The sequence below is a fragment of the Sinocyclocheilus rhinocerous genome, unplaced genomic scaffold, assembly GCF_001515625.1.
Source record: "Sinocyclocheilus rhinocerous isolate Xijiao unplaced genomic scaffold, SAMN03320098_v1.1 scaffold1266, whole genome shotgun sequence".
Lineage (NCBI taxonomy): Eukaryota > Metazoa > Chordata > Actinopteri > Cypriniformes > Cyprinidae > Sinocyclocheilus > Sinocyclocheilus rhinocerous.
The window spans coordinates 318743-341981 of record NW_015660496.1 but is presented as its reverse complement, the minus strand read 5'-3'; the positions used below and the strand labels follow the sequence as shown (position 1 = coordinate 341981).

General features: G+C 36.9%; 2 protein-coding genes across 3 annotated transcripts in view; both read left to right on the top strand.

The window, feature by feature from the left end:
• Positions 1-16447, top strand: part of bean1 (brain expressed, associated with NEDD4, 1) — a 66067-nt gene extending 49620 nt beyond the window's left edge. The window contains exon 6 of the mRNA XM_016534158.1: positions 15683-16447. Coding sequence (XP_016389644.1) covers positions 15683-16052 — 370 coding nt within the window. The 3' untranslated portion in view covers positions 16053-16447. The remainder of the gene's footprint in view (positions 1-15682) is intronic.
• A 5334-nt stretch (positions 16448-21781) lies between these two features.
• Positions 21782-23239, top strand: part of LOC107725031 (uncharacterized) — a 7192-nt gene continuing 5734 nt past the window's right edge. Inside the window, exon 1 of one of the 2 annotated variants that reach the window (XM_016534162.1) lies at positions 21782-21979. In XM_016534162.1, coding sequence (XP_016389648.1) covers positions 21899-21979 — 81 coding nt within the window. In that variant the 5' untranslated portion in view covers positions 21782-21898. Of the gene's footprint in view, positions 21980-22002; positions 22505-23239 lie in introns of those variants that run through there. The other variant, XM_016534161.1, reaches the window with a different exon arrangement.

Below are 23239 nucleotides of genomic sequence, written 5' to 3'. Positions count from 1 at the left end.
CATTTCTTTCGGGATAAATGAATGAATTCACGTGTTGTAAATCAGTCTGTAGGCCTATAGCGCACATAGCCCCTAAATTTAGTGATCAACTATGCATATTATAAACTTAACATTTAACATACATTTTTTTCTATTAAATGATTTTGTCTTTGTTACTCTTAGTTATAAAGGATGGTAGCACAGCATTTTTTAATGATTGTCTTCATGAGTTTGTCTGCATCCATATTGCATGTTTCCTCTCACTTGCAAAGTATGTTTGCAGTTATTTCTTCGAGTTCTTTCAAAGCTGTTCTTTCTGCGTTTCCGCTCACATATTTTTAAATCTGTTTCATTGAGGTTCCAAATAATGTCTCATTAGCAGATATAACACCTAGAAGCATATAGCTATTCTTATGCACACATGCAAAGTATGTTGCAGCTGTTATTTCTATGAAATTATGTTGTCTTTGCTATTCTGTTACTAATAAAATAGTTTTTTTTTTCACTGCTTGTCCTATTTTGGCACAATCCCTAAACTGAACTTGAGTAGTTTTACTAAGGGCACCCATCTCACATGAAATTGAACTATGTCAAACATATTCTACCTGCCTTCCTGATATAAATTACTGTGAATTTGATATGGTAATTAATACTGAGACACTAATTTGGGCAAAGAGCACTAATGACTTGTTTAAGACTTGAAGCTAAAAGTTGAGGACTTGCAACTCGACTTGGACTTGCCTGTCTTGACTCGGGACTTGACTTGGGACTTGTCTGTCTTGACTCGGGACTTGACTCGAGAATTGAATGCAAAGACTCGAGACTTACTTGTGACTTGCAAAACAACGACTTGGTCACACCTCTGCTATACACTTTTGACATCATACGTAATGTCGTACGTAAGCCGCTTCAGTACCCACAACCCAAAACATCTTCCTGTGGCCCTGTTATGCAGTTAGTTCCAGTCCTTCAATCTGATTGGCCATGCAGTTGTTTCAAGAGTATAGTTTGTTTGCTTGTCTGTGTTTGTACATTCCAGATGCACTGTCAGTTTATGTGTTAGCGTTGGGGATTTTTCACTAGCTCTCACTGGTAACATCATTAAATCATTCATTCGGCCAATTTCTTGACTTAGTCATTGAATCGATCATTCAACTGATTAGTTAATCAATGCTGATTCATTCAGGAAAAAAGTGTCATCTTTTATAAGTGAGTAAATAATCATTCATTCAACCAATTTGTTTAACAACACTGATTCATTCATGATTGAAACAAGTGACCCTTAATGAATGAGTCATTGAATCAGCCGTTCAACTCATTAGTTCAACAACAATAATTTATTCAGGTACACAGCTACTGTGTGTTGCTCACAGGCATGTAGTGTTTAAAGGGATACTCCACTGAAAAATGTAAATACTCTCATCATTTACTCACCCTCATGCCATCCCAGATGTATATGAACAATCTTTCCTCAGCTGAACACAAAGATATTAGACTGTCGCTTCTGGCCAAGTATAAGTGTTTAACCCTTAAATGCATACCTCGGGTCTTAAGCGACCCGGGACATCATTCTCTACCCTCTCCCTCCTTCATTTTCTTTAAGTCAGACATCAACTTTCTTAGTATTCCTCAATCTATTAATTATAAACAATATAACAAGAAAAAAATAGTAAAATATAAAAGAATGCCAGTTTTCTGATAAATTTTTTGTAAAATCTGTATAGGGTCGCTAGAGACCCGAGGTATGTAAATGTGTAAGTATTTTTTCCTGCGCAACTATATTTACATATCTGATGACTCAATATGTGCAATGCATTCTTTTTTCCTCAAGGTGGCACTGTAATATGAAGTCATTGAAAACGATAGTTTTGAGAATATGGCTGAGATCGTGAATATGAGCCAGATGCTGAATGTACTGTGGAAATGCGCTCTGACGATGACAGCAATGGTAAAATTATCTGCTCAAATTGAACCCTTTTAAGTTTCAAAAGGTAACGAAATATGCTTTATTTTATTCTTCTGTAATTGTTCTTAAAATATCAAGATAGTTTTTTGCTATTGCAGCAGTTAGAGATCCATCTGTGCTGTATATATAGGTCCGGGTCGCTAAAGACCCGAATATGTAATAATGACTGGCGAAACATTCATGTATTTAAGGGTTAAAATGTTAGTAATTTTACTAGTGCTGTCAATCGATTAAAAACAAGTAATTAATTAATCAGACATTTTTTCTGAACCGCCTAACTTCACAATCCCACAATCTACAAATTAATGTAGAAACAACATAAATACAGTATATTTTAATATTTGTTTATTGGCATCTTTTTTATGACTGAAGGCGAGTATCACTGATACTAATACTACTCAACTGATGTTTCTAGAAAATGTTATTTTTCCTAATATTTAACCATTGACTAGCCATTCAACATTACAGTATAATTAAAAAAATATATATTGAAAAGCTCCGCCCTTGCGTTAAATATTTTTAAAGCTGTAAACTGAAAAAAGTAATCAAATGCGTTAAGGCATGAATTTTGACAGCACTAATTTTTGCACCTGCCATTGACTTCAGAAGACACTGATTCATGAACTGGGTTTGTATAGATTACTGTTTGCTGTTTGCTTCATGTGGTTTTTGAAGCGTCAACTTTCAGGGTTCCATCTACTTGCATTATATGGACTCTATATATATGGAATATTTTTCTAAAAATCTTTGTTAGTCTTCAACTGAACAAGAAAGTCATATACTTCTGAAATGGCATGGGATTTATTGAACTTGTTTATTGATAAATTGTTATACAATTTATCACACATCAACATGGATGGGATTACCTGTGGCTGAATTACAGCCACACTGATATTTGGAACAACAGCACCCTTATATGATATTGCTTTGCTTAAAAATATTATTTTGCTACTTTTATGAAGGTGGCTTTTTTCATTGTAAGACCTCAATTCCAGTGTTCTATGTTCTGCAGTGTTTTGTATGTTATCTTGTGAAGTGTTTTGAGAGAAGAGGAGGTGTTACAGCTGCTAAGGCACTGAAGCTGAACCGAGCTCTCCATCATTGCCTGCCTCTCTGCTGGCCTTCATTCATCTGTGCCAGAAATGAGCGGGAGCGGAATCACTCTTGAGATCAGAGGAGACGAGCCTCCAGTCACATCATAATGTGCATTTATCACCACTGGCACATTGCAGCCCGCCCTATTACAAACTCAGGGCTCTCTGTCGTCACAGTTAAAGCAACATAGCTAAAAAAATATGTGCGTAGAGGAAGCAAATTGTCTGTGTGTGTATATGTGGACTGGCATAGGACCATTATGCTGTGGAGGGACTGGGCTACCTAGGCATTTCCACATGCCACGTTTGGGAACCTGCCACTTTATTCTACATGCACATATGTGGACTCTAACATGGAGTCCACTGCTATGCTGTTCTTTGATGTCTTCAGGACTTTGGAATGAGAAGCTATTAGTGCAGTGGGTGTAAGTGCAAGCCCATTGCTACAGAATGGCCGTGTGTTTGTGTGGCTGTGCTTGTGTCTCTGTGGGACTGGCAGGGAGGGGCTGTGGCATGTGACTCATGCCAGGGCTGCTATGGCCACAGATGGCACCTGGGAACTTAGTGCTCAGGGCATGTATATGAGCTGCTCACCTGTGGAGCCCGTGAAGTGCCACTTCCGCAGAGTGGGTGAAAGCAAGGCAGATCCCAGAAACACACACACACTCTGCAATGTATTCGTGTGTGTGTGGGTGTGTATTAGGGGTGTAACGGTACACAAAAAGTTAGTACCTCAGTTTTGACGTCACAGTTCGGTATGGTTTCGATACAGCAGGAGGAAAAAACTAAACATAAATTGCTTTTTTTTATTTAACAATGGTTTACTGAACAAATTGCTCTTTTTAAAATATATTCAGTTATAATTAAAATTTTCTTACGGATAAAAATCTACCTCAGCTTCTGCTCTAAACTATAGTGAGTTCTTTTACTTTACTGTAGGGTTACAATTAACAACAGAGCCCAAACTTAAATTCAATACTATTTATTTTTAACTATAATAATCAAAACTCAAATGAAAAAAACTGTATGCAAACATGTAAATTGTTTTTAAATCAACTTTGTTGTTGAAATATAATAATTTACAGTCATAACTTGTTTCATAAAATGTTTATTTATACATACATTACATAATTAAGACATCACTAACAGGTAAAGTAAAATGAAGTATATTCTAATATTTTGCAAAATGCTCTTCACTAGACTTAATTTCTCTAGCAAATAACGAGCCCAGTTCTCCTCTGGCCAGACGAACCAGCAGGTTGTTCCAGCAAAATCAGATTGTGCGGAGGGCTCATCTGGTTCCTGTGGTCTTGTCCCGATGGCCGTCTAGGAGGCAAGGTCTTCACTGGGGATCTGTCTCTGGGGCTCATCTAGTTGTTCTGGTCTCCGCTGACATTCAGGGCTGTAGAGGTCCTCTCTAGGTGCTGATCCACCATCTGGGCTGGATACGTACTGGATCCTGGTGACTGCAGTGACCATCTGATCTGGATACAGACTGGATCTGGTGGCTACGGTGACCTCGGAATAAGAAAGAAACAGACTAACATTAGCGTAGATGCCATTCTTCTATCGATGTAACAAGTACAGCGGGTGTTATGGGAAGTGTTCCTGGTTCCGGCTGAACTGGCGAAGTCGAACATCATTAGCGCCGGCGTGAATAACAATCTTACTGTATTTACGTTTAGCATTAGCCAGCACTTTTAAATTTGCCAAGATGTCAGGCGCTCTGGCTCCCAGTAAACATTGGACTATGGTGGCTGGTGTCTCTATTTTCACAGTCCGTACAATTGAATCGCCAATAACTAGAGCACTTTCATCAGGTTTCTCAGTAGGTGCGTCACTGAGTGGGGAGAACCTGTTTGATGTTTTGATCGGAACGGTGTTTTGACCTGCGACTATGCCGCCTCACAGTCACCCAGTCGCCCTGCTGCGGAGGCTCTGTATCCGGAACCGAACAATATACAGAAATGCAGTTTTACAAATGCTCGAAATGTGGCTTTCAAAGGAAAGATTGCTATCAAATAGCACACCTAGGTTCCTAACTGATGATGAAAAATTGACAGAGCAGCCATCAAATATTAGACAGTGTTCTAGGTCATTACATGCAGAGGTTTTAGGTCCGATAATTAACACCTCTGTTTTTTCAGAATTAAGCAGGAAGAAATTATTCGTCATCCAGTTTTCTATATCGACTATATGCATTCCGTTAGTTTTTCAAATTGGTATGTTTCGCCGGGCCGCAAAGAAATATAGAGCTGAGTATCATCAGCATAACTGTGAAAGCTAAAACCATGTTTCCTGATGATATCTCCCAAGGGTAACATGTAATAATAGTATCGATCTTAGAAGTAAAGTAGTTCATAAAGTCATTACTGCTGTGCTGTTGGGAAATGTCAACACCTGTTGATGCTTTATTTTTCGTTAGTTTAGCCACTGTATTGAATAAATACCTGGGGTTATGTTTGTTTTCTACTAAAAGAGAAGAAAAGTAATCAGATCTAGCAGTTTTTCATGCTTTTCTGTAGAATAGGGTACTTTCCCGCCATGCAGTACCAAATACCTCTAGTTTTGTTTTCCTCCAGCTGCGCTCCATTTTCCTCCTACCATACTTGTAACAAGGAGTAGAATTTACAGTTTTAGCTATGTGGAGTTTGCACAAGACTAGATATCATCGCATTACTGCAGTATTTCAGTACCATTAACATCAATTCCATGTGACAGTATTAAATCTAGAGTATGATTTCGACAATGAGTAGGTCCTGACACGTGTTGTCTAACCCCAATAGAGTTCAGAATGTCTATGAATGCTGATCCCAATGCATCTTTTTCATTATCAACATAGATATTAAAATCACCAACAATTAAAACTTTATCTGCAGCCAAAACTAACTCAAATAGAAAATCAGCAAATTATTTAATAATGTCTGTATGGTGCCCTGGTTGCCTGTAGTAGCCAGTACAAACATTATAGGGGATTTATCATTAACAATTGTTTCTATGGATAATGTTATATGAAGCACCATTACTTCAAACAAGTTATATTTGAAGCCCACCCTCTGAAAAATACTGAAAATATTGTTATAAATTGTAGCAACACTTCCCCCTTTACCTTTTGGACGCGGCTCATGTTTATAACGGTAATCTTGGGGGGTAGACTCGTTTAAAATAATGTAATCATCAGGTTTTAGCCATTTTCTAGTATTTTCTAGTCCGGGGAACAGACACAGGCTCAGTGGTAGAGCATTGTGTTAGCAGCGCAAAAGGTCGTGGGTTCAATTCCCAGGGAACACACATACTGGTAAAAAATGTATAGCCTGAATGCACTGTAAGTCGCTTTGGATAAAAGCGTCTGCTCAATGCATACATTTAATTTTTAATTTAATTTAATCTAGGTGAAAGGGTCTCTATGTGCTGAGAATTAACTGACTTCTGTGATATCTAGGTGAAAGAGACACTATGTGCTGAGAATTAGCTGATTTCTGTGACGTGAGGCGGCTAGCAGACGGTCATTTTAGCCAGTCTGTCTGCTTCCTGACCTGGGCCCCAGTTAGTCAAGTACAAACAAAAAAGACTATGTGCCATATTTCTAGAGAGAAGAGTGGCACCACCCCAGGAGAGATGAAGACCATTTTTTTTCAACAGGTCAGGTCTGCCCCAAAAACTCATCCAATTGTCTATGAAACCTATGTTGTTATGCGGGCACCACTTAGGCATCCAGCCATTGAGTGATGACAGTCTGCTATGTATCTCGGCTCTGTAACCGGAACCGAACAATGTACAGGACTCCCTGAGCTAGTCGCATCCAAAGCCGTATCTAGAGCCCTCACATTCTTACTGTCCTCAATTAAAGTTTGGATGCGTGTCTCTAATTCTGAAATCTTCTCTGTCAGCCTAACTATTTCCCTGCATTTATCACGTGAATCCCTCGTCGCCGACAGAGAGAGATAAACTGTACATGTGGCAAGCAGTGCAAACAACAATAGCAGGAGAAGAAGACATTACTCACCATGATTGATGAATGATTCTGACTTACCACTGTTGTTTGATGAACTCGTGAAAAATGGAGCGAGAGAGAAAAGAAACGGAGCGAGAGAGAAAAAGAAAACGGTAATAGACGCGAATAGAATGTGAATAGAAATGCGAATGACAAGCTAACCAGCTAATGAATGCTAACGCGCTGCATGCGTGCTGCACTCACAGTTTAAAATTAAAAGCAAATGATCAAATTAGTCAGATTAGTTTGATAAATAATATCCGATATATGGTGGGAATTAAGTTATAGGGACAAGGGGAAGGGGTAGGCAGAGGGGTAGGGGAAGGGGAAGGGGTATAAAATAGAATTGGGATTGTGTTTTAATCACTTTAAACAACAGAGAGTGACAGTAAGATAGAGATTCAACAGAAAAGTGAAGCTACACGGAGCTACAATCACAAACCACTCAGCAGCACGGCAGACAAATATACATATTCATGTATATTTTGCATTAAACTAGTAATAAAGAGGAAGGGGTGATGCTGTTAGAACTGAGGCGTTAGTATACGGCGATCTGTCACGCCACATCAAAGAGCGTCAAAACGGCATTTATTGTCACATAATAAATATGTTATGTGTACTGGTTTCAAAAATTATTTTGAAAGAAGTCTTTTAAAATTGCCAAGGCTGCATTTATTTGATCAAAAATACAGTAAAAAACTGTAATATTGTGAAATGTTATTACAATTTAAAAGAACTGTTTTGTATTTTAATATATTTTAAATTGTTGTAATTTATTCCTATGATGACAAAGCTATTGCTCCAGTCTTTAGTCACTTGATTCTTCAGAAATCACTCTTAATATGATGATTTGGTGCTAAAGACACATTTATTATGTTCAATGTTGAAAACAGTTCTGCTGCTTAATATTTTTTTCAGAAACCGTGATACTGTCATTCAAAAGTTTATTATCAGTAAGATATAAGAAAAAATTTAAAAGATATAAGGACGCAGAAAATTGATCAAAAGTGACAGTAAAGTAATTTATAATGTTACTGTGACGAGAGGGGCGGGGCCGAGAGCCGTGGGAACGGAGCGAGGCCGGTGGAGTAATTGCTAATGCGCGACACCTGCGCCACTCACCGGTCTCGAGTCTCACGGAGGAGCTCCGGAAGGATAAAAAGGAGGAGGGACGACAGTGAAAGACGAGAGAGGACCAGGCCTGGAGTTTATTTTGTGTTTTGGTTTCGTTTGTGCGCGACAGTCGTCCGCGAGGGGCTGTCTCCCGCATTAGCAATTCCTCCACCGGCCTCGCTCCGTTCCCACGGCTCTCAGCCCCGCCCCTCTCGTCACAGTTACAAAGGATTTATATTTCAAATGTTGTTCATTGATCTTTCGGTTGATCAAAGTATAATGAAAAATGTAAATTGGAAAGATGAAAATTGTTTTCAACATTAATAATAATAAGAACCATTATTAATAATTGAGTACCAGTGATCGTGGATAATTATTGAGCACCAAATCAGCATATTAACATGATTTCTGAAGGATCATGTGACACACAAGACTAAATAAATGGCATCACAGGAATAAGTTACATTTTTAAATTAAATTTAAATATAATTTAAAATAATATAATTATATTAGTAAATATAAATAATTGATGGCATTTATTATTGTTAATATAATGCATGATATTATTTCTGCATTTAAATTTTAGCTATTTTATTATGCAAATTTATTTTAAAGATTGGGTGTGGAATTACAGAGACTGTATACTATATTCCTGTCTTCTGCAGGTGTTGTTCTTCATACTCTCTGGGGAAGTGGGAGCTGTCTTCATTAGCCCAATGTGCAAAAACAACTGATGCTCATATTTGTTCTTGGGAACAACAATTGTGGGAAAAAAACATTAAAGCAAATGCAGGCTGTTTATTATTTATGGATATGGATAGATGAGATGGAGAGTCACAGTCAGGACTGGGCTGTGACATTTGCATAGCCTGATTAATGAATTATTGTCAGTTGAGGTGGCATCTCAGTAAGTGTGTGTGGAGGGGTCCCTGAGGAGCCTGGCTCCTTAACAGAGGAAGCAGGATGGTGGAAAACAGTTCTCACCTTGTTCTGTAGAGAGCGAACAGCTTTATGTAACACTCACACGGAGGGATATAGAAAGCCCTAACAGATCTCTGTGCTATACATTCTTACTATCCAGAAAAAAGCCAAATTAGCTTTCATACCTTTTCCTGTGTTTTATCGCAGGGCAGACGTCGACATTTTGAATGTGCTTTTATCTTGATAGCACCTCGCACACACACTCACACATGGAGCATTCTCGATCAGAGTCATTATTTATGTATGAGGAGCAGGGGAACACACCGCTGAGGGTAACCAGGGCAACAACAGAGGTCTTATTCATATTGATTACAGGTGACACAGCAGGTGTTGTGAACCTTTAAATGAGCACAAAGAGTAAAGGTCTACATTGAAATTAAAGTTGAATCCTGAACCTGCTCTATAAATCAAACACTTAGACCTGATCCAGCATGACCTGTCGAAATCAGTCTATTTTTCAAATCCGCATGGAGGTAAAATCCACCCTGTCTTGTTTTTCTTTTTTAAATGCTTGTTATTGATCTTATTGTGAACAGTTCACCCATGCATATGTTTATGTGAAATGTAAGATTTCTCTCTGGTGACGTCTGCCGGACTTTTTTCAAACATTTAGTTCACTTAAACCCCGCATGTTTCTTACAATCGACTGCAAGCTTAGCTACATTCAGATCTGCCTCCATTCAATCAACAGCCGATGCATAGAGCCAAGTTCCGCTACCTTTGTTACATCACAATTTTAAGATTAAGTAATCTTCCTTGTGTACAGTATGTAGTTTTACGGTGCTGTGATTTAATTCAAAGATGAAGGAGTGCAAAGACAAAAACAAAGTAAAACTAAAATGTTTCTGATTTATTAAAAAAATATATTTTGTAATAAATATTATATTTCACTTATTAAAAACCCCAATCTGAGCTATGTAACAAACATTTGACAGTTAATAAATAAAACACACACACATATATCACACGAGTAGCAGTGTGATATGACTGTATATCGGTGTGCCGATATACAGCCATATCGCACGACTACGAGTGTGATATTGCATTTATACAACAGTTCGACAGCACAAGTGTGTAAATACATACGAAACAACAACGGTGTCTTTAAAAACCCTCTTTTGCGCGAACTACTACTTGCATTTGATACAGCATTCATTCTTCAGCTTAAGCCGGGCTCACACTGTGCGATTTTCAATAGTCCTTTACGATTGATGCTTGTCAGACCGTACAAACATGATGATCATGTCGCACTGTGGGATCTCAGTTGTCATTAATGTCAGACTGTACGACAGTCAAGACGCATTAAAAACGGGTGTGTGCAAGAAAACTTGTCCAGAGTTTTACATTATCAACCCATACACGTTCAGTGACTGTGAGCTGCATTACACGCGGGGCTGAAATGTTCGCTATCATGAAAAGTATATGAATGGCGCAATAGCGGCGTATTTAAGAAGAACTGTGTAAGCAGCACTACACACCCACATAAAAACAGTGGCGCAAATCAAAGCAAAGACAACTTATCATATGAATTCCGTGAGCGGAGGATGGGAGTGCCGGAGTTTATGGCGGTTAGAAGAAATCTCTAGCATTAATTCTGATCATGGCTTGTCTTGAAAAACGAAGACAGTTTGATGTTCGTTGTAGGAGCCTCTGCAAGACTGTGCGCTGACACTGCCAGAATTTCGTTGGAGGTAAAATTTGATCACAACAGCCATTAATCAGCTGTCGGTGAACATGTCAAACCAGCGATCAAAGACTACAGATTTTAGCCTAGGATCATAGGAATATTTTAGGATTTTCAAAATGTGTCTCAGACTACCAAATCGTGGCCAAAAATGCTGGGCTTTAATCTCAAAATTCACAATAAAACATTAGTTTGATATTTTGGCAGCATCCTAGAAGGTGTTGTTGAAAGTAAAAATAACTTCCTTTTTTACAACAGCATTTCAGTCTCTTTTAATATAAAAGTCTTTAGTGCGGACTCACTCATAAAGACAGTCTCTTGTCGCCATCTAATGGCGGAATAATGTAACAAAAATCACCATTACGAACACACACCCCGTTTAATTAACTAATATTAAATACTACTATTATTTATATAAAATATTATTTATTGAATAATAATATTTAATAAACAACAACAACAGCCATTATAAAAGTTGCTAGGCAGTTCAGTCAAAAGTACAAAGGCAGCGCTCTGATATACAGCATTGAAGTTACACAAAATATAACGTGATGAGATTTTGCCCTCAGCCAAAACGATTTGTTCTGGAACAAATAATAGATTAATGAGACCAAAGACTACCCCCGAGATTAACCCAAAACAAATAATATCTCATGCTTAACCACCATAGAGACATCAGAGCCATCGGCAAATTCCAGAAGATCTGGCCGAGGTAAGGCGCTCTCTCCACGGGTTTATGATCGCTGAACGCCCGCTGACGCCCTGGAGCTCACATCTCTGAAAACGCCGAAGCAAATTTTCAAAAAGACATTATCTTTATTAACAAACCGCATATTTGAAGTCTAAACAAGTACATTCGTACCTAAAACCAAAACCAAAAACAGTATTATTTATAAAATGATAGCGGATATGGGTGTCTGCCATGACAATTTAGTGAATTACAAATTACAATGTGGCCTTGTTTATCTTAGTATATGGGCTGAAGTGGACTCAGAATGCTACACTGCAGGGGGAGTTTCTGTTTGGCTTTGTGTATGTCTGTGAATCAATCTCATAATGTAACACAATATAAGGTACAACCTAATGAAAAGACTGCATAATGCATTTGTATACAGTCCAAAGGATGTAGTCATTGGCCATCATTGCCAAGTTTACAAGCAGAGACTGCCGAAGTGTGTAATTCTTAGACATAGTGGCGCCACAGTATATCTGAGTGCAGTATTCTCAGGGACGTGTGCCAGAGCATTGTGGGGTTATGAGCATTCAGCCAAGCTGTCGATACTGGTTGACCTGCTTATGGTGGCGGTGTGAAGTGTCCAGGCATGGAGTCCTGTTTGCTGTGGTCTCCACCTGTGCTGATATCTGGATTGGTTTGTTGAGTTGATGTGTGTTAACATATACATTTTTTGCACTCACAAAAAAGAATGATTTATTTTTAACAAAAATATTGTTAATACTAAGTTAAATGTCAAAAGTTGTTTTATACCTCAAATCACTTTAGGTATAGAAATATAAAAGTACTAAAGCTATGGAAGCTCATTTTCACCACATAAAAAATGACTTGGTATTCATAATCTCAGAATTGTTACTTTTTATGCCATAATTATGACTTTTTAAAGTCATAATCGTGAGATAAAGTCATAATTTAGATAATACATTGTTAATACCAGTTTTTGTGTCAACAATTGTTTTAAAGTTATATCAACTTCAAATCAGACACTTTAGGTATAGATATATAAAAGCACTCATTTCCACCACAAAGAATTAGTAATATATATATATATATATAATTTTTAGCATCATTACTCCAGTCACATGATTCTTCAGACATCATTCTAATATTCTGATTTGCTGCTCAAAAAACATTTATTATTATTAGTAGTAGTAGTAGTAGTATTATGTTGAAAACAGCTGAGTAGAATTTTTCAGGTTTGTTTGATGAATAGAAAGTTCAAAATATTGATAATAATAATAATAATAAAATGTTTCTTGAACAGCAAGTCAGCATATTAGAATGATTTCTGAAGATCATGTGACACTGAAGACTGGAGTAATGACTGCTGAAAATGTAGCTTTGATCACAGGAATAAATTACATTTTAAATTATATTCAAATAGAAAGCAGTTATTTTAAATAGTAAAAATATTTCACAGTATTACTGCTTTTGCTGTATTTTGGATCAAATAAATGCATACTTGGTGAGCAGAAGAGAATTCTTTAAAAAAAAACATTAATAATCTTACTGTTCAACATTTTTGACTGGTAGTGTATATAAAACAGTTCCAGGATATAATTTCACTAAAACATTTTGTGACTCTAAATTGTCTAGATTAATTGCAATCTGCTACACTGACATTCATTTACTTTAATTTACTTTATATATCACATACATTTTTACCCTTGACATTTTTTTTTGCTAGTATGCACCAATAATAAATGTAACATTTACACAAATGTATCTTTTAAAATCTGTTTTGGTTGATAACTTCAACTGCTTGATGTATCAGCAGTCTCTAATCTCAGCCAACTAGAGATGCAGAGGCAAAAATAAAGAATGACCCTCAAGCACCACAGATGTTATTCAGAGTCCACATGAAGAGGCGTTTTTCATGTTCATGATGTGGTATGATTACCATCATGACATGAGAAGAGAAACTGAGAAGACAGAGAAACTTTAGGAGAATGGAACTACATTGATTTCATCTGAACCACTTTTTTGGTGTTTACTCGCTCCTTTAATGGGACTCAGTCATGCTTAGCCATTTTCCCTGGTATCATCACCTCTTCCAGTTGAGCAGGTGGTGTGTTAATTAGCCCTCATCACCTGAAGCCTGACGGAGGAGGTGAAGGAGTGGATCTCTGAGTATATGGGAGACCATTTGATACAGCTGCTGCTGATAGATCAGTTTATTATATATACTACATACTACAATTAAAAATTATTTTACAGCAAATTATTACAATTTAAAATAACTGTTTTCTATTTGAATATATGGTTTACAATATGATGGCAAAGCTGAATTTTCAGCAGTAATTATTCCAGTCTGCAGTGTCATGATTCTTCAGATATCATTCTAATATGCTGATCTGCTGCTCAAGAAATGTGTCCCCTTATTATCAGTTTTGAAAACAATTGTGGAGCTTAATTTTTTTTGTGGAAACCATGATTTAGAAAACAGGTTTTTCAGGATTCTTTGATGAATGAATGAATGAATGAAATAGCATTTATTTGAAGCCTAAATCTTTTGTATCATTACAAATGTATTTACTGTATGTTTTGATCCATTTAATGCATCCTTGCTAAATAACAGTATTAATTTATTTAAAAAAAAAAAAACGTTACTAACTCATCTGCACATCTTTTGTATGTAGACAAAATAGATGTGTCTATAATAGAGATCTTTGTGCCCACCACAAAGCCCTCTCTCTCTGTGTTCATCTGTCATGTGTAAGCCTGGGGTGGCAGCGTAAACCAATTCTAGCATCCCGTTTCCGCTCTCACTGACAGTCTGATATGGTTAACCATACCGAGATCCAATTACCCTGCTGCTATTCACTCTTACTCTTTCTAACACTCTGTGCTCTGCGCACGCTGAGGTCAGAGGCATAAGACTGCTTCACTTTACTGGAAGTGTCCATGAACCTGGTTAATGTAGCTCACCTCTCACACACACATACACAACTCACCTTCACACAAACAAGGAGGCTATTTCAGTCCCTTTGTCTCTCGTTTTGTTTGCTTTTCTCTTGGATGGACACATCAGGCTTTAAATCTGATGTGCTTCACTGGATCTTTGTTTGCCGTGCAGCAGAATGTCGCACAGAGAAACTGAAATTGGTGATTTAGTGTGGTGGGAAGGAACAAAAAGAGAATCAAATGTCAGTAATACTGAGGGTCTGGCATTCAGATGTTATAATAGCATACGAAAATATACTATCATAAATCTGACACTTCTGGTAAAATGTTGCGAACTTGAACTGTAGAATTGTAGAAGTGAAGTGTAAAATGGCTTCAAATTATTATTTGTCTTAGCTACATATTTGATTTTTTTTCTCTCAACTTAACTTTAAAAGTTTTTTTGTTTGTTTTTTGTTTATTAAATATGATATAATAGTTATTGTTATGTTACTGTATTCATTTTAGTATATTCATTCTTAGAGAACCCTAACCTCCTAGAGGCTGGGTGGTTGGGGTCCAAGAAAATCTAAAGAAAAAATACGTTACTTAAGCTTTCAAAGGTGTTAAATATTAAATATGCACAACATGATGATTTCATCTTAATACATACATTGTTTAATTTATCATTTTAGTTTCATTGCTTGAATGTTATTTGTGCATCATTGCAGCTGCTGAGTGCTAAGAAAAGGATGAAGTATAACTTGACCTATCAGGACAAATCATAAGATTAATCACAATATTTTGTTCTATTGACAGCAAGTAAAAAAAAAATATATATATATATATATATATACCACAGTGTATTTTGCATGTAATATTTTCCATATGATAATTTAATCATTTTTGTGTATGTTTTATAATAACAGTATAAAAGTCAATTATTTAATTCTGGAAACACCACGTTGTCTTTATAATATCAAACTATATCGTATTCCATACAGCATATAGGTATTTAGTAAGGAGATAATCATATTTCAGGGTTCTTGGCATAAATAAATGTTTTGCCCTCTAGTGGTTATAAAATGTAACCTACCATGTATACAGGACATACTACTGTATGTGCTACCCTAAAGAAGATGTGCAACAGGACCTTCGAATTTCAAACTGTAGTATAGTATATTGATAAATAGATCAATTACATAATATTGTTGATATATAATCATATTTATTTCAAAATTGTCTTTTCTTTCAGTTATGATGAGTGTGTGGGACAAGGGACGCAGATATATGTTCCTACGGACGATCCGCCCCCCTACTCCCTCACAGACCCGTGCCGGGAGCATCCCGCCCCACACCGTCACAGAGAGATGGGGGATCTGCTCGCTGGTGCATCTTGGGTGTCAGCAAGTGGCTCTTCCCATTACCCAACCAGACTACAGGACTTCAGGCACCAGCCAATCGCCTCCATCTCTTTGTCAGCCTTACCTTTAGATGAGGCGCCCCCATACGAGGCAGTAGTGAGTGAACAAAACCACCCTCTTCCTCTGATGCCCCTGGATCTGCTCAAACACACTACAGCGGAGAGCAGTCCTCAGGACAGCGTTTCCCACAGGATCCTGTAATCCGGGCCTCTCCTGCACACTCATACGTCACTGTACCAAACCAGCTCCGAGAGGGACTCTATTGTGTGGCTGGGGTCTCCTGAGTCGAGAGCTGAAACTGACACAATTCCCTCTCACTTCAGTCGACACGGACACTGCACCTCCTGTTTTCTGTGACACAGAGGGAGCCGCCATGAGAGCACAGGGCTATCGACCACTTTTTTGTGCGTCACCTCACCTTGTCTTTTGCTTATGGTGTAATTAGATATCAATGTGTGTCTTCTTTTACTGCTAGACTGATAGATGATTTCAATTTCACAAGCACCAATTTCAACAACCATTGAAATGTGCCCTTCTGGATGTCAGAAAAGACAATAAACCTGGGGCCGCAATAGAGAAATTTACTAGTGCTGTCAAATGATTAATCGCGATTGATCGCATACAAAATAAAAGTTTTTGTTTGCATAATATATGTGTGTGTTCTGTGTATATTTATTATGTATATATAAATACACACACATACAGTATATATTTTGAAAATATTTACATGTATTTACATATTTATATTTATATTATAAATAAATATATTTAATATATAAACACAACATAGTTTTCTGAAATATATACATGCATGTGTGTGTATTTATATATACATAATAAATATACACAGTACACATACATATATTATGTAAACAAAAACTTTTATTTCGGATGCAATTAAATGCGATTAATCATTTGACAGCACTAATATTTACATAGGAATAGAAATTTGTCTTTCTTTTTAGTGTGAAAATGTGTGTTCCTGCATGAGTGACTGTGTATTTCCAACAGGTCTATTACAACTTTCCTCTGGGTTTTTTTTTTTTTTTTTTTTTCAATTTTTGGGTTGGTTTTAACTACACTAGTCAACACTTGAAATGGATCAAAACCTTTCGTCAAAGTTGTCTTAAAACCTAAAACCAAAATGCGTTCTTGTCTTAGGACAACTTTGATGAACTTTTTTGATCCACTTCAAATGTTGGCTACTATATTTACGTTTTGTATACTGAAAGTTTTTTTTAAGATGATATTTTGTAAATTTAATAACTAGAATAACTAGCAAAGATGATAAATTATTACCTTTAATAGAAATTTGAAAGTCATTAGAAAATCAATATGCTTTTAATCCATACTTATTTATTTACACATCATTTCGTTTCTTTTATTCTTTACATCAGTGGTTCTCAACCAGAGGGCCCCACTAGGGGCCTAAACCAAGCTTCCCGATAAGTCTTAATATGATTTAAATTTAATTATATTAACATAATCTTAAAGGAATAGTTCACTCAAAAATTAAAATATGCTTTAAAATTACAAACCCTCATAACATCCAAAATGTAGATTAGTTTGTTTCTTTATCTGAACAGATTTGGAGAAATTTAGCATTACACTTGCTCACCAATGGATCCTCTACAGTGAATGGGTGCCGCCAGAATGAGAGTCCAAACAGCTGATAAGAACATCACAATAATCCACAAGTAATCAACGTGACTCCAGTCCATCAGTTAACATCTTGTAAATATTGTCTTGGACAAAGGAGAGCCTTGGAGTCAAAAAGGTTGAGAACCACTGTTTTACATCTATTTCATAGATCACTGTGATTTATTTATATTTCCTTCCGTTTGCAGAGACTACTGTTTCCCTAAAGTCTCGAATGCATCTGAAGATCTTATTAGGAGAACAGCAGATGTGTGATAAGTGATATCAATGCATATGACAATACAAACTATAGTTAGAAAGGGCTTTAGGGAACACTTTGCCAAAAGGTGTTAAACAATTGTTCTCCTACACTGCATTGATGCTGTGTACATTAGAACATAAGAGCTGAGACTGGTAACCAAGTAGCTCAACTGCAAAGCCGTTGTAGCATTGACGTCAATATGAAATGAAACACAAGATAGTTCTTGCTGGACACATTCTGTGCTTCCAAAACATTTATGTATTAGATTGGTTTCTGTTTTTGTTCTAACATTGCCCACTTTATTCATTGTAACACAATGGCTTCGCCACATGCATGTTTCTAATATACAATGTGCCTATTAATCCATCACTGTTAGATTAACATGCTAGAGTGAAGAAAATGTCATTCCAAAACACGCATATATACATATATTTATTTATATATTTAAAAGCTGCCCAGAAATGACACTGCATGACACCTCACCTCTATTCTCGCCACTTTCCCTCACAGCACGAAAGTAAATACTTACAGAAAAGAGGGTCTGTAAGGGATTTTTAAATTGAATCTAATGCATGAATGCATTTCTTGTGTAGTGCAAAGCAGCTCAAAGCAGAAATGAATATTAAATTGCCCACTATTATTTATTTATTGTAGTTTGAATGGATGTTAGCTTTGGACTCTCATGTTATAGTACTTTTGACTTCCACCAATGTTTAGTTAAAAAGTTTATACTCATCACCTATGAAGAAAGGCTACTTTTCGTGTAACAACACATCTGAAGTAGCATTACAAGGTAATTTTGTAGATGTCGAGCCTGTCTCGTTCTGCTCATATAGCTCTGTAAAGGCGTGAGCTGTATCGGTCAACACCTTTGATGAAGAAATGGTCCAGATGTTCTACGATGTAATGAGTAGAGGTGTATTAGCTGTTGCCACCACACTGTAATAGTAATAATACTGTGTCTGTAAACCCTCGAGTCTAATGGAATAGTTCACCCAAATATGAAAATTTGCAGAGAATGTACCCTTATGCCATCCAAGATGTAGATAGAGTTTGTTTCTTCATCGGAACAGATGTGGAGAAATTTAGCATTACATCACTTGCTTACCAATGAATGGGTGCCATCAGAATGAGAGTCCAAACAGCTGATTAAAACATCACAATTATCCAGAAGTAATCAACATGACTCCAGTCCATAAATTAACAATATTGTGAGGTGAAAAGGTGCGTATTTGTAAGAAACAAATTCATCATTAAGGCGTTTTAACTTCAAGCTGTCGCATCTGCCCAAAATAATTTAGAATCCATAATAACGCTGAAAAAGTCCATCCCTGGTATCCTTTTACATCAAAATCCACTGACATATTTGTTTAGAGCTGTTATGGTTTGTTTCCGTTTGCAAACGGTGCGGACGAGACTACTGTTTTCACTGAAAGCAATATTATAGATAGAGGACTCATATTTTAGTCAGAAGCAAGAGTTTGAAACTTAAAAACTGTTTTAAAGATGGATTTGTTTATTACAAGCATGCAGCTTTTTGCTTCACAAGGTTGATCAACTGGAGTCGTGTTGATGCTGAATTTCTTCAAATCTGTTCTGAGAAAGGAACACCCTCAGGCCATCCAATATGTAGGTGTATTTGAGAATATTTTCAGTAGTTTTTTCATTTTGGGATAAACTATTCCTGTAATTCACATGTGTTAGCAAGGCTGTAGCAACTCGGTGTGCATAACGATAAAATAAACATACAGTACAGATTTAAAGGAATATTGCCAAATACTCAATGAAGATCTATTTCCCATTGGTCACATAGTATTTATTTTCTGTCAATTTTAGGGCTTTGTGCATTTTAGCTGCAACTAGTGAGCTGATGTTCAGGAAAATCACTTTTAACTGGCTTACATTTGTGTGCTAAACTATTTCAGCAGTTTCATTGGACCACATGGATATGTTTCTTGCACCAGGATAGCACCTTAGCATCGAAGCCCATTGTAAATGTTGACTGACATTTAATGAATACATCGCAAATGTGTCTGAAATCTCTGTCACTATGTTGTGGTCGGTTGTCCAAAGTGATAATGCTGTTTCATAGCGCTGCAGATATTGATGTATGTTTTGTATTAGAGTCTTTATTCCTTTACCACTGTATCCTCTGAATAAATAGAAAAACACAAGACTTCTATCTATCAAGATGTCCATCTTTTAATCCTTTCTGGGAGAATTTTGAAATAATACGTTTCGAAAAACAGACTGATAGCGAACTCAGTAAAACATCAGTGTAGGATTTTGTTGTGCACAGTTACTGCTGGCAAGTTTCAGAGACTGTTGTGCTGTTTAGTAACAGATGTTGATTGTACACTAAAGGCTTCCAGATGGACAGAATATTTCCTGAACCATTTCGCTCATTGACTCCTGTCATTCATAATGTATTACGAGCCTCTCGCTAACACTGATATGGATATTCATCTCTCTCCTGCCTGTGTGCATGGTGGGCTCAAAGAAAGCATCCTGAACAGATGGCCTGTGCCATAGCTCTGCCCTTAATTTGCCTCTTATCCCAGAGCTCCACTTCTATTAAACTATACCAGAGGAATGCTCATTTCATCCAGAGCTGACACGCATGGTGATACACACACCTCTATCACACTAACTACAGTACAGCAATACAAGTCCAACCATTTGAAACCATTTAAGGTTAGTTTAAACATGAATGAGACACTTGGAATTAATGTGAATTTTACCATCTGACTATTTTCAGGTCAGATAAGGTCAAATAAGTGAGATTCTGAAAATTCATTCTCTAGATCCTGTTATTCTCTAGAACCAGCTACTCTTTATTTGGTGGCATAAGTGCTTATTACATTTTGTGCATTTTATGATCCTGTAATATGAATATTTCTGTAGCCTATTCAGGATACATTTTGATACATTAGGTTATACGTATGTTATGTGTACTGGTTTCAAAAATTATTTTGAAAGAAGTCTTTTAAAATTGCCAAGGCTGCATTTATTTGATCAAAAATACAGTAAAAAAAAAAAACTAATATTGTGAAATGTTATTACAATTTAAAAGAACGGTTTTGTATTTTAATATATTTTAAATTGTTGTAATTTATTCCTATGATGACAAAGCTGAATTTTCAGCAGCTATTGCTCCAGTCTTTAGTCACATGATCCTTCAGAAATCATTCTAATATGCTGATTTGGTGCTCAAGAAACATGTCTTATAATTATCAGTGCTGAAAACATGTACTGTTTAATATTTTTGTTGAAACCATGACTTTTTAGGATTCTTTGATGAATAGAAGTTATAGAATGTTTAGAAGAACCGCTTGTAAACAGCATTTGCCTTGTCAGTCAATCTCTCCTCATCTATTACTGTAAGAGATCAGTCATGGAGACAGCAGAATCTCTAGCTCGTTGAATCCCATAACTCATCTCCTTTATTACACGCTGATCTTGTAAAAAATAAATAATAAAATAAAATAAATAAATAAATAAATATACAGGGTAAGAGCCGTTATCAGACGGTAATACTAAGGTATTTTGATATTATTGAACCGAATATTTACCATTTCATATGCCACGTATTTACACAAGAATACTTAAAATATTCCACAACATTTTCTAGTCTAGAAGCTGGATTTCCCCCAGGGATCCGCAATTCATAGATCAGGTATTTCCCTTTCTGACATCACTCAAAAACGTGTTTGACGTGCGTACGCATCATTTTTGTGATTACATCGCCATCTTCTGGACAGTCATGATAATTAACATAGGTCTTTTCAGCGCTAGATGTCAGTATCCTTCATTCGAAGGAAGAATATAGAAGCTGGATTTCCCCCAGGGATCCGCAATTCATAGATCAGGTATTTCCCTTTCTGACATCACTCAAAAACGTGTTTGACGTGCGTACGCATCATTTTTGTGATTACATAGCCATCTTCTGGACAGTCATGATAATTAACATACTTATTTTCAGCGCTAGATGTCAGTATCCTTCATTCGAAGGAAGAATAACAATGGTGACATGTAGCTATACCAGCAACCGTTCTCGGACAAATTATGGACAAATGTCACTGGTATAATTAAAGTGTACTTATAAATGTACAATATATAGGTATTTCAGGTGCCTCTTGAGGCTGAGATGAATGATAATGAGATCGATATTACGTCGCTGATGCCTACAGGACCGTTTCGCTTATTGGTCATGGACATTTATGGAAATGTAAGCCTTTTATTAACATAATCCCGGTCAGTTATTAAACTACAATAAGAACACGTGTATATTTGAGGTTCTTCCGTATTTGCGTCGTTTGCGATACCTGCATATTCATCATCATCACTCCTCATTTGCATACTGTCTACTTTCGCTTCCTCATATGGGAGTTGATCAACTTGATCACTTTCTGTCACAACCATGACCAACAGCGTCGACGATCATACGCCTGTTTCGCGAAAAGACGTTTTCGTTAAGTATTTAGAGTACTACGACAAAGTTAGTTGCGAAGGCAATCTGACAGTGTGCTCAGAGACGCAGGTGACAGATGAAGCCAGGCGCGTGCTGTTAGCGGAGGAAGAGCCGCGGAAGAGACTCGGCGCGCTGGACTTCTATGAGACTCTCTATAAGTGCGCACAGTACAGAGACTGCCAGAGACGAGTCCACGACTTTAAAAAAGCTGCCGAGTTACTGGAGATGTTCTGTGTCAACCTGTTTTTGTTTCCGTGGAAGAAAGAGATTAAAACCTTAAAGGTAAATAAAAGCCGCTATTAATAGGTCTGTCCTCTCTGCTCTCCCAACTGATAATTAATTGGAAGTTAAACCGGCCTCAGATGGTTTGCTGTCCTTATCTGGTCTCCTGTCTTGGTCAGACCGGTCTGTTTTATGGTTTTAGAAGGGTTTGGGGAACTTTTCATTTGGTCAGACCAGCTGTGAGATCAGCTAGACCATCAAAAAGACACTGGAAGGCCACATAAAACCAGCAAACTAGTTTAGGCTGGCCTAATTCATTATTATTATTATTATTATTATTATTATTATAAGCAGTGGTGATGTCACTGATTTCCTTTAATTCTCATGTTCTGTGTGAGGTTTAAGAGACCCTGAGCACTTTTTAATGACCACAAACTAATTTTTAACACAGTATTAAGTTAATACATAACGATTTTTGATGAGCTGATTATGCTAAAAACAGTGCAAGCTGTTTAGTCTGATCTGTTTTCTGGTTTTAGAAGGATTTTGAGTAGGCTAATTATCAATTGTTTAGACCAGATTTGACATCAGCTAGTTCATCTAAAGACATCTTAGCCAGGCTGAAAGGCAACCTAAGATCAGTTAAACAAAGCATACCATTTTAGGCTGCTTTAAGATTTCATTTAGCAAGGCTGCTCTTGCTGACTTCCTTTAATTCCTAAGTTCTGTTTGAGGTCTGAGACCGCAAGCACTTTTACCCACAAACCCATATTTAACACGGAAGTATAAAAAAAA